At 42.2% G+C, this 12,089-nt stretch overlaps 1 protein-coding gene and 1 pseudogene across 1 annotated transcript; both read right to left on the bottom strand.

Moving 5' to 3' along the window:
• Nucleotides 1–1,103: 1,103 nt before the first annotated feature.
• Nucleotides 1,104–2,023, bottom strand: LOC110151108 (olfactory receptor 10J5-like; annotated as a pseudogene).
• An 8,643-nt stretch (nucleotides 2,024–10,666) lies between these two features.
• On the bottom strand, nucleotides 10,667–11,704 carry APCS (amyloid P component, serum). Its single transcript, XM_020914352.2, has 2 exons — nucleotides 11,544–11,704; nucleotides 10,667–11,436 (listed from the first exon to the last, which is right to left on the bottom strand). The coding sequence occupies exons 1-2, from the start codon at nucleotides 11,605–11,607 to the stop codon at nucleotides 10,826–10,828; spliced, it is 675 nt and encodes a 224-aa protein (XP_020770011.2). The 5' UTR covers nucleotides 11,608–11,704; the 3' UTR covers nucleotides 10,667–10,825.
• Between the last annotated feature and the right edge of the window lie 385 nt (nucleotides 11,705–12,089).

Below are 12,089 nucleotides of genomic sequence, written 5' to 3'. Positions count from 1 at the left end.
ACTCCCTTAAGTAAAAAGACAGAATTAAGGGATGAGCAGAGAAACATTTTTTTTTTTTTAATACAAAATACTTTAGTAGAAAAAGGCACAGGATCAGAGTCTTTAACTCTCCCTAGCACCACCCAAGGCAATAGTATAGCAGGTATGTCCCAGTGGCATGAAACCAGAAAGATGCCCTGGAAGCCCTGGAGGAGAAGGGTTGATTCCTTAAAGGAGACCTAGCAGAAGTATAGATATTATTTTCTTTTTCAGCCTTTTTAATTTTTTTTTGAATTGAGTGATTAAACAAATCTCTGAACTACTTCTGACTACTGGTGCTGTTGGTTTAGTTCTAATTCTTCTTTATGGTACTATCCAGGAAGTGCCAAGTGTGTGCCAGCAAGGAATAGCTTTACGGTTCTCAATCCAAAAAAAGTATGGCTCTTTTTGACCAATTCGTTATTCTCCATAATGATTAGAGAGAAACTGATTCCGCGAAGAGAACCAGCAGCTGAGAGAATGGCCTGGCACAGTCAGGTTAGAGAGGTGAGAGTTGTTCACAATTTATAGCCCTGGCTAGCACTCTGAAGATACTGGATGAAAGCCAAGACTCTAGTATAAACAAAATAATAAAGGCTGAAATTCTGAGGACTAAATCAGTGATTTCCAACTTTGTTAATTAAAAAAAAATAACACACATCTCACCTTTCTCAAAGGTTCTGATATATTTTCTTCCTTACCACTGACTATTCTTATCTTGCTGGGAGGATTTTGTCCAAGTTTTATTTTCTGTAGGTTGTATTATGAAAGTAATAGAGATTAAAATGTTTTTGAACATAAAATACTCACATTAATATGCTTTAAAGAAGTCCACTGCCCCACCCTGAAAATTTGGATGTGCTTTTTAAAAAATCATGCCCATCTTCCCTGAACTCTTATATACTCAAAAAAATGAAAATGCTTGGACAGAAGTTTGAAATATATGGAGACAAAGCTGACAATTTTTGTAATGAAGATGTTGAAGCAAGATATGCACAGCTCATTACAGGACAGATTGCACAGGACAGACTTGAGGTTGAATACATCAACAACACATACTGTTCTCTGTAAAAAGGGTTGATGGATTAAGAAATGTTTCTGCCCATAGCTCTGTGTAGGGCATCCTTGACCTCCTTGTTCCTCAGACTGTAAATAACAGGGTTTGGCAGAGGAGTGATGATGGTGTAGGTCACTGAGAGAAGGAGGTCTTGTTCTACAGATTTCTGACTTGGGCTTGAAGTAGGGAATGGAGGCACAGACATAGTGGACAATGACCACAGTGAGGTGAGAAGCGCAGGTGACAAAGGCCTTCTGGCCTTTGGTTCAGGCAATCTAGAGGATGGTGGAGATGATGAGGATATAGAAGATGAAGACCAGGCCCATGGTAACTGGGATCACAGATACACTGACAACAAAACTGATGATCTCATTGATAGTGGTATCAATACAGGAGAATTTTATGACAGGGAGAGTGTCACAGAAAAAATGACAACCACTCTGTGATGGAAGAGTTAAGTAAATATGGATATTGGACAGCTGCCATGGCTAAGCCAATGCTACAGTCTCCACTCATCAGCTGGATGCACACCCTGTTGCTCATGATGAGTGTATATCTCAAATGGTTGCAGATGGCCACATAGTGGTCATACCCCTTCCCCATGGGCAGAAAGCAGTTGTTGATGGCTAAGGTAAGAAAGAAGAATATTTGAATGGTACAGCCTGCCAGGGAGATTGGCTGGTTCTGGGCTACAAGCTCGGAGAGCATCTGTGGAATGGTGACCAGTGTGTACATGGCCTCTGAACTGGCCAGCATTCTTGGGAAGAGGTACATGAGAGTGTGGAGGTGATGATCAATGTGGATGATGGTCACAATGATGACATTGCCAGCCAAGGTTAATGTAGACAGGATCAGAAAAACCATGAAGAGGGTAATCTGGTGTTCATGGGCTCTGGAGAATCCTAGGAAAATGAACTCTGTCACTTCTGTGAGGTTTTTTCTCTGCATTCTTGAGTTTCAGCATCTGAAGGCAATGCAGGGAGTCAACATCGAGAAATTCCCATTGTGGTGTGGACTCCAGAACAGGGATAGAGAGAAGGGTGTAGAGGACAGACAGACATGCACACATGAGTCTATTTCCTCACTGTATAATCAGTAAGTAGGGTGCTGGCATAGCTCTGTGGATTTTTTTTCCATTTATTTTTATTAGTTGGAGGCTAATTACTTTACAATATTGTAGTGGTTTTTGCCATACATTGACATGAATCAGCCATGGAGTTATGCTCTCTCCTCTGCTTTATTGCTTCTTTAGCCCCCTTCCTTTTTTTTTTTTTTTCCAGTTTTTGCTGTCTCCTTTATCTTTTTTTAAGCCTCTAAGGAATGACCAATATGTGAGACTACCTACCGCACACATCCTTTCAGGTTCTTATCCTGAATATGTCATTTTTGTAGAGAGTGGATGAAAGACCGTTTTGTTTTAATGAAATGTAAGCCACAGTACCCTTGAATGTACACCATCCTAGCTTTGCCTTTCTTTTCTAGGGAAAGTAAGAGAAGTTGGGAAAACAAAATGGAGATAAGAGAGTTAGACTTGCTGAATTAAAATCACTGGTGCCACTTAGGAGAAATTTCTGGGAACGGTCTACAGAGTTAATCTCAGGAGAGCTGGTCTTTAGGGACACATTAGCAGGAGGGAGGATGAAGAATTTGGGGCTCAGCCCAGATGGTCTAGATGAGACAAACCATTGGCAAAGTTTCTTTGTTGTAAAAGTATTAACAGGGATTTGAGGGTTTAGGGGTGAGTAAACAAAGGAGAAAAGGGGAAATTGTTGGAAAATAGAGGAGGATCAGCAACATGTCAGAAGCCTGGACCTTGAATAAAGAAATAGCAATTTCTTTCAATAGCAGAGGGAACTTAAAAATAAAACCATTGTAATAATTGATTTAAAATTGTTTGCTAAATTATGTTGTTGTTGTTAGATTGCTAAGTCTTGTCTGATTCTGCGACCCCACGGACTGCAGCATGTCAGGCTTCCCTGTCCTCCACAGTCTCCTGGAGTTTGCTCAGTTTCATATCCATTGAGTTGGTGGTGCTATCTAAGCATCTCTTCCTCTGCCACCCTGTTCTCCTTTTGCTAAACAGTATTGTGTTGTAAAGTTTCCCAAGAGCCCTAAACCTTCATTTAAAGTTGTCATGTGTAGAGTCTTGAGTTAGTGGTATTTGGGAAGTGGAGAGAGGTGGGTGATGGCTATGCAGAAAAAGGTTACCACGTGCAAGAGGTGAAATCCAGAGACAGGAAGAAAACTTCTTGTTGGAAATGACTGAAAGAAACACAAGGACCTCTCTTGTTCTCTTCTCCCTTGCAAGCACACACAGTATTTCTTGGAAATTTGCTGAGGGACTCTGGGATTGCCACCATGTTTCAAAGGGTAGTTTGAACCACTTTCCACAAGGAACAAGGTCATACAAGCAGGCTGGAGGATTTTGGAAAATCTAGAAAACTTCCACTAGCAACCTAGGAATCTAGATTCTTAGTGAATCTTTCTTGGGAATCTAGGGAGCACAATATAGAAAATGTGGATATTCTGGAAAGTACTTCATCATGGAAAATAAGGAGGCAGACATTTAGAATAGAAATGAGGGGGACTTCCTTGGTGATCCAATAGTTAAGAATTCATCTTCCAATGCAGAGGACATGGTTTTTTTTCCCTGATCTGGGAACTTAAGATCCCACATTCTGTGGGACAACTAAGTCTGTGAGCTGAACAAAGAGCCTGTGTGCTGATGCCACATGCCACAACGCTGATCCCATGTGCTGCAGCTAAGACCAGACTCAGTCAAAAATAAATATTAACAAAATACAGTAGAAATGAGTGTGCCACTAAATAAAGTGACTTGTATTAAAAAGGCTGCTGAAATACCAATTGGATAGAGATGAAAGAGAGTGTCAGTGCAACTCTAAGCTTTTCAGGAAGAATGAGGGTTATACAGCTGTGGCTCCTTAATGGAAAAATTCAGTCCATCAGTCACAGTAGCCGCATTTCAAGTACGAAAAAGGAACATGTGACTAGTGGCTACTCTGTTGGGCAGCACACATATCAAACATTTCCTTCCTTGGTGAAAGTTGTGATGAACACTGCTGCTCTGGTGCATTACCATATACAGACATGTGGAATGCATTAAAAGCAGAAAAAGGAAGAAAAAGCTATTTAAAGAACAATAACATGGTGTGCTGCCATATGGTTAAAAAAATGTGTGTGTGTGTATGTCTGTGTGTGTATGTGAATGCATATTTTTATATATGCAAGATGTCTGAAAGAATATACAGCTGATATCATGGGTTAACCATTATGTTCGAGGAAGGGTGAGATTATATGAAACTTTGTTAATGGCTGGATTGACAGTGAGAACTTTGGGCTTTATTTTAAATTATTTTAACTATAAGTATAAAAGTATAGCTCATAGTATGGAGAAGTAAAGGAGGATGACAGCTGAAAGCAGATATTAAATTGAGTAAGAAAGAGGTCACTGGTGATATACTGGCCAATTTCAGTAGAGTCTTGGACTGTAAAGCCAAGTTACAGGGAGGAAACAGAACTTTTAACATGTCATCGATGACAACATCAGATCTTATGTGCTTTCCCCCTTTCCTGATGAACCTATTGCAGTGAGTTACAAAAAATAGTTAAGGAGGTATTGAGCCAGAAAAACTGCAGGCATATTTGGAGCCAGGGAAGAAAAAGAAAACAGTAAGCTGAATTTAGTTGAAAGAGAAAGAGAAGAGAAAAGAAAAAAAAAAAAATCCCTGGAGTCTTTAGGGCCTGAAAAGTACTGCTTTCACCCCAAATCAGTGATTTGTTGTTAAGCATGCCTCAGATAATTATAAAGTTATCTTCTTCAAGTAAATTATAAAGTTATAAAGAGGATGGCTGATGACCAGGGAATGTGGCCCAGGTACATAAGCCCAGGAGAAAAAAGAGAGGGGAGAAATAAGTTTATTGCCTTTGGTGCACATTTAAATTGGATTGCACAGACAATGAAAGACTATCTTAAGGCAGGATATTCTTAGAACGTGGCAAAAAAATGCAAAAAGAAGGCCAGATCAAGATGTGTGGGAGTATATAATGCAAATGTTCAATGCAAATGTTCAAAGCAAGTGTTCTTTCCTTGTTGCATTTATTTAGAGGCAAGGTGTGTGGTAGGCGAGGGAAGAGTGAAGCCCTGTCACTAGAGGGAGCTGTCATTTCTTCTGCCTGAGTAACTCAGGTACAGCCCAAGCCTCAACATTCCCTTCAGACAAAATAAACAAATAGTGCTGCAGTAATAGGGATTTGCCCTCCATAAAGTGCAGGCTTCTCTGTGACTCAAACAGTAAAGAAGGTGCCTGCAGTGAGGGAGACCTGGGTTCAATCTCTGGGTTGGGAAGATCCCCTGTAGGAGGGCATGGCAACCCAACTGCAGCATTCTTGCCTGGAGAATCCCCTTGGACAGAGGGCCTGGCGGGGTACAGTCCATGGGGTCACCAAGAGTTGGACACAACTGAGCGACTAAGCACTGCTGTGGCTTCCCTGCTGGCTCAGACAGTAAAGAATCTGCCTGTAATGTCGGAGACCTGGGTTTAATCCCTGGGTCAGAAAGATCCCTTGGAGAAGGGAATGGCAATCTACTCCTGTATTCTTACCTGGGGAATTCCATGGACAGAGGCTACAGTCCATGGGATCACAGAGTTGGATATCACTGAGTGACGGAGCAGAGTGTACGTTGGTGATTGGCTGTACTTCCTAGGCTGGGTGTCATATGCTTATCACACTTGGAATGTTTCTCCAAGCGTTCTTCCCAACGACTGTTCTCCATGTCAGGAGTTCTAGGGTGTGATCACTCCATCTTGCCACATCTTCAGGGATATTGTAGCATGAAGGAATGAGATGGAAGATGAAGGGCAGTTGCTTCTTACCTCATTTTTTAACCTGTCTTTTTAAAAAAGCACAGTCTAAAATTGTTACTGTAAAGATAGGTGTTGTTGAAATAACTAGCACAGGGCTGTTAACTGCCTCTGGGGGTGAGGGACGCTCCAGTGAAGGAGATGGGGAAGTGTGGGAGGTGGGAGTGAAATCACATGGCATTCTTACCTCGAATCAATTCAGTGAATGATCCCCAGAGTTCACCTTGGGAGGGGAGAAGTTGCAGACGGCACCATGGTGCTGAAGTGGTGTGTGGAATGGGTGGGTTGGTTATACCAGTGGAGATCGGCTGGGATGAATTCTCAGTGGTTAGAGCAGGTGTCAGTGAACTTAAGGATACTTTTAGCACCAGATGACCGCCCCTTTTCTTCATCCTGGTTCCTCTTGTGAGCCAGCTTAGCCAGAAGTGCTCCAGCTGGGCACTGGGGCAGCAGCCCTTCCACCATCCAGATCTGGGTCCTCTTTCTGCCTGAACCCTAGGGGTGTTTCTGGGTAAGTGACACGCAAGGAGACAATCTCAAAAGCACAGTGTAGGACAGAAAAGAGCTTTCAAAATGATTTAAACACTCCAGAAGGACAAAAACCCTGTGGGGGAGTAAGGATACTGAAATGTGCTCATGCATCAAAATTGTAGTCATGAAGTCGATATTCTGACTAGAGGAAAAAGAAAAATAAGATAGAGGGGAAAAGCACAATTTGAGGGTGTAAAGGAAATACCATTTTCAAAGGGAAGAAATTATGACAAAACCCATGGATTCTTAAAAATATCTAGATCTTTAGAAGCAAAATCTGTGCCTAGAAACCGAATCTGTGTTTAAAAAAATAAACTACGCAAGGTAGGCTAAGTCTCTATAATTGTATTTTGAGTTAAAAGGAGTCATGCTGCTAAAAAAGAAAAAAAAAAAAAAATGACGTTGTCTTTTGCCAGGCTTTCCATCTTGTCCTGTCCTTTCTTTTCCTTTCATTAAAGAAAATAGATGTAAGGTGCCAGGAATGGAGGAACTGACTTCTTAAGAAACTGATGATTATGTGAACTATTTGAATAAACAAGAGAGTGATGACTTTTCTTTGGGACAGAAGCCTTCCCATACCCAGAAGAATCCACCCCCTTACCTTCTTGAGTCTGTAGAATCTGTCTGTGCTTTTTTCTGGCTATAGGGCATAGCAGGCGATTATGACATTTACAAGAACTCACTGCAATGCCAAGAAAACTGATTGTCATTTTTTGCTAGAATACATAATAGAACCAGGGTCTCCTGCATTTCTGGCAGATTCTTTACCACCTGAGCTACCAGGGAAGCCCTAGTAGAATCTTAGTGTCATACAAAACTCAGCCTTATTAGGGTCTAGGTCAGCCTTATTACATTATTTTTTTTTCATTTATTTTTATTAGTTGGAGGCTAATTACTTTGCAATATTGTTAGATCACTCAGTTCACTGTACTTTGGCTGAAGCATAAGGTGACACATTCGCACTGAGCAAATCTGACCTTCAAGGAGCAGTCCCTTTAAAGTCTGATTTGGAGGGAACTCTCAGGAGAATTCCTGTCATCAAGCTCTTGTCTTCTGGGTTTATTTGCCAAGATGCTTACTGTGTATCCCATGGGTCTGAATGGAGTCAGGATCCTGAAATGAGCCCGGATATCTCTTTACAATTGGATCATGCAGGGAACACTGGGCAAGCTCTGGTCTCACATGGCCTGACTTTTTCTTTTTCTCCTGGAGAAAAATAGCTCACCTCAGACAAAGATGTGTTGAATGTCACATGGCACTATCTTCTGTTCTTTTGAATCTATGTTAGTGTGTTGCCCTTGCTTAGTTACTCTCAATGAAAATGTAATTGTATAAAAGTCAGATGTGATGACTCTCAATGTCTATGTGAAGCGCTTTGCCCTATTTCTGCTACTAACAGGAGACATACATGGGTTTGGTTAGATAAGGGGTAGGTTTGGGAGCAGAGGCTGAAAATAGAGAATGAAATTTTCTGTTTGTAGGGATATACCAAGAAGTTAAGGCAGATGATTTAAAGATTTAGGTAGTAAGTCTCAGTCTCTTTTACATCATAGCTGACACTTAGCACTTGTTCAGTTGCTATATTGTGTCTGACTCGTTGTGACCCCATGGACTGCAGTGTACCAGGCTTCCTTATCTTTCACTATCTCCTGGAGTTTGCTCACATTCATGTCCATTGAGTTGGTGATGCTATCTACCAGTCTTATCCTCTGTTGCCCTCTTCTTTTGCTTTCAATTTTTCCCAGCATCAGGGTCTTTTCCAATGAGTCAGCTCTTTGCATCTGGTGGCCAAAGTATTGGAGCGTCACCATCAGTCCTTACAATGTATATTCAGGAAATCTTTAAGAGTGTGGGAAATCTTTAAGACTGACTGGTTTGATCTCCCTGCTGTCCAACAATTTGAAAGCATCAATTCTTTGGCACTCAGCCTTCTTTATGGTCCACCTCTCACATCCATACATGACTGCTGGAAAAAACCATAGCTTTGACTATATGGACTTCTGTTGGCAAAGTGATGTCTTTGCTTTTTAATACACTGTCTAGGTTTATCATAGCTTTCTGCGCTTACATGGGGCCGGAACATGTACTGAGTAGGTGTTGTGTCATCACTTCTGACCCTCACAAGAACCCCGTGAAGTTACAATGAGAAGTTGCTGTAGCAGCTAGAGCTCTGGAGCTCTGGATGAAATATTTGCCTTTGCTTCCTTGCTCCAGACACAGTTGGATCAGCCTCTCGTAGACAATGGACCTTCGTGTAACTTACCAGTAACATTAGATTAGTTTTGATTTGGCTCCTGTGGCTGTATGTGACATGATGTGTGCGCTTGATTACTGTCCCAGTGTATGATGGAATCCCTGAGCATCTCCCATATTGAACTCACAGAATGGTCACAGCCAGAGAAAACCTAGATGGAAAATTCTAGAACACAAATAGAGTTTAATTTATAAGTTAATCAGCTACTTAGGCATATTCCCAGGTGGTACTAGTGGTAAAGAAAGTGAAAGTGAAGTCGCTCAGTCGTGTCCGACTCTTTGTGACCCTGTGGACTGTAGCCTACCAGGCTCCTCCGTCCATGGGATTCTCCAGGCAAGAATACTGGAGTGAGTTGCCTGCAAATGCAGGAGATGTTACGAGACAAGGGCTGGATCCCTGGGTTGGGAAGATCACCTGGAGGAAGGCATGGGAAGCCACTTCAGTATTCTTGCCAGAAGAATCTCATGGACAGAGGAGCCTGTTGAATGACAGTCCATAGGGCTGCAAAGAGTCGGGCAAGACTGAATCGACTTAGCATGACGACATGGTAAGAATTAAAGGTGACTGAGATCATGTTTCAGCTTTCCTTCTCTTCTTTGAGTGTTCTTGGACACCTGTTCTTTTTAAATGAGAGGAAGTACCATGAATGCCTAGAAAGTCTCAATGTTGCTCTTCTAAGGTGACTACATACTGGTGCTTTCTAGTGAAGAAAAAGAAAATCTTTTTTTAAAATCCTCACTCTGAGCTAAGACATATCCCAAGCCCAAGCAGACCTCATTGCTTTAACCTCAGAGCTCTCCATGGAGTTTCTCATATAAAACATAGAGAAAGTCACAAATACTCTCATTAGGGAAAACTCCCTTATAGAGCCTTCTGGTATGACCAGCCCTGGGGCCATGTTGTTGAATGCTCCAGCCTACTTTATTGTGTCTGTGCCTGCCTCTTTGCCTATCCTGGGTGAATGACATGTGAGTTAGAAGTAATCACTTGGGAAAAAAGAAAAATGAAAAAAAGAAGTGATCACTTGGTTATTCTGAAGCTCTCCTGGATGCTGTCTTTCTGACTTCCCTTCGCTTCATGTTCTGTTATCTGCGGGCAAAGCCTGCCTTATTTCTCATATGCAGCCAAACTTTCTTCGGAGTCCTTGCTTCTCTGAGAAGGGAATTCATATCTGTTGAGGATATGCCAGACACTGCTCCATAGTTTTCATAATAATGAAGATAACTACTAATAATAGCATCTGATAATTATTTTGTAGTGTTGTAATTGGGATGCCTGTTGCTGTGCTATGAGTTGTATCTTAAAGAGATAAGCTGAGACCAGTTTATGGGGGGCATGTCAAAGGGTTTAAGTTGCATCCTGTGTAAAGTGGGGATCCATGGAAAGATTTTCAGCTGGAAATTCAGGTGAGCGAGATCCTTGATGACTTCAGGACAGTATTATGGGAATCAGTCATTGAATGGTACCACTGGGATTTTTGAGAAAGAAAAAAAGGCATGTTTGCCTTTACCCAAAATGATCCAGACTCTTAAACATTTTTAGTTTTCATTCCTGCTGGCTCTAATTTTTTCCCCCATCTCATTACTTGCTATCGAGTTCTCAACTGTTGCTTGCTTATCTCATTATAGTTGTCTCCTTGGCAGAAGCTCAGACCTCTTTTTGATTTTGTAGCTGGAAAACCAAATAGAAGGATTTCTGTTGCAACTCCACATGAATTTCAAATTGTTAATGCAATGATTATTAGTAGCTTGTAAGTGTTGCTACTGACCATACTCACTGAGTGCTCTGACATATCTTTTTAGTAACTTAAAGATTCCCCTCCTCATAATTTGCAGGCTGATTTTTCTGGTTAATTAAATACCAAGTTTCAAATAAGTAGATATACAAGGAAAACGTTTGGGACTATGACAAGCACTAAACGAATGCAGGTGGCATAATATATTTTTTTAATTAGGCATACTTGTAGATGGGAAATTCAAAGAAGAAAGAGCTACAGATCTACAATTTAGGGTTCAGTTGCTTTAAGCAGAACTCTTGGGTATTTGTTGTTTCATTTTCAAGTCCTCTCTTTGATTCCAGACCTCAGCCCCACACTAGGGACTTGACAATAACATAGCCTTTGGTTTCATATTTCAAAGCCTGCCAGTTCAGGATGGTAGAATTGATGAAGGGGTGACCATGGTACACAAGTAAGATTTCTTCTGGTGGCAGGACGGAGTCCCACATGTATAAATCCCCAATCTCTCCCATAAAGGACTGGCTCTTATCAAACCCTCCTCCATAGGAGTCCTGCTCTTGCCCCAGGACAATCTTGGGGTAAGCTCCCACAGAATAGCCCTGCTTAAGCCCCCTTTTCACCAGTGGCTTCCCGTTGACCCAGAATTCAGCGATGCCTGTGGAAGACTCCCAGCTGGTACAGATGTGCACTGGGCTGGGGAACGTCTCGGAAGCTCTGACAGTAACTTTGGCTTTCCCAATGTATAGACTGTACTCTCCAATCCTGTTTTTAAAAAGCAGTAGCTCATTATCCTTGCCGTAGATGCTATAGGAGAAGAGGCTGTGGGCCCGGGAGAGGTCACTATAGGCTCGGAGACACAAGGTCAAGTTCTTCAGAGGTTTCTCCAGCTTTGTGATCAGGGTCACATGGTCAATGGAAGATTCTCTAGGGAACACAAATACCTTCCCTCTGAGGTCTGTGGATAGACAGGGAGAAACAGAGTGACCTTTACTACAAATGCAGGGAAAAAACATTCAATCTTTTCTCATCTCATGTTCCTGGATCACACCCTGACCACCCTACCTGTCTGAGCAAAGGCTTCTGGGAGGATGCCGAGGACAGAGACCCAAAGCATCAGCTTGTTCATGTTCTTGGCCTGGGGCTGTTACGGCAGCAGCAATGACCAGGATGAAGGTATAGAGAACACAGTGGTTGTTTTGGATCTCAGGCTCTTCAGGGCCTCCAGGTGAGGATGGGGGATGGAGAGCACCAATAATATGTGAGTGATTTTCCAGGCCTGCCCTCTGATGCCAACAGTCAGACCTATTGGTGGGGAAGGAAGAGCTGGAAAATCAATTGGGAGTTACTTATCACATAGGGGGGATGACCAGAGCTCCACCCCACTGTGACCCAGCTTCTGGGGCTGGGAGAGCGTGATGTGGAGAGTAGTGTTATGGAAGAGATGAGAGGCCAGGCTGGGCCCGTCGGGAGGGCCTGACTCCACTCTTCAGGGGTCCCTCAGTCTGATGGCCCTGTGTCTTCTGCTTGTGGGTGTTCTGGGGTTCTGATTTCTACTGAAGACCCTGGAATCTCTTCATCCTTGATTAATTCAATATTTACTGCTGAGGG

The sequence above is a fragment of the Odocoileus virginianus genome, chromosome 5 (genome assembly GCF_023699985.2).
Source record: "Odocoileus virginianus isolate 20LAN1187 ecotype Illinois chromosome 5, Ovbor_1.2, whole genome shotgun sequence".
NCBI lineage: Eukaryota > Metazoa > Chordata > Mammalia > Artiodactyla > Cervidae > Odocoileus > Odocoileus virginianus.
This window is presented reverse-complemented; position numbering and strand designations above follow the sequence as displayed.

What these genes read in the sequence shown, in the direction of transcription:
- APCS (XM_020914352.2), bottom strand. Translation starts at nt 11,607, where the DNA reads ATGAACAAGCTGATGCTTTGGGTCTCTGTCCTCGGCATCCTCCCAGAA. An exon ending in AGAAGCCTTTGCTCAGACAG is followed by an intron (nt 11,437 to 11,543) that starts GTAGGGTGGTCA and finishes GTCTATCCACAG; the next exon opens with ACCTCAGAGGGAAGGTATTT.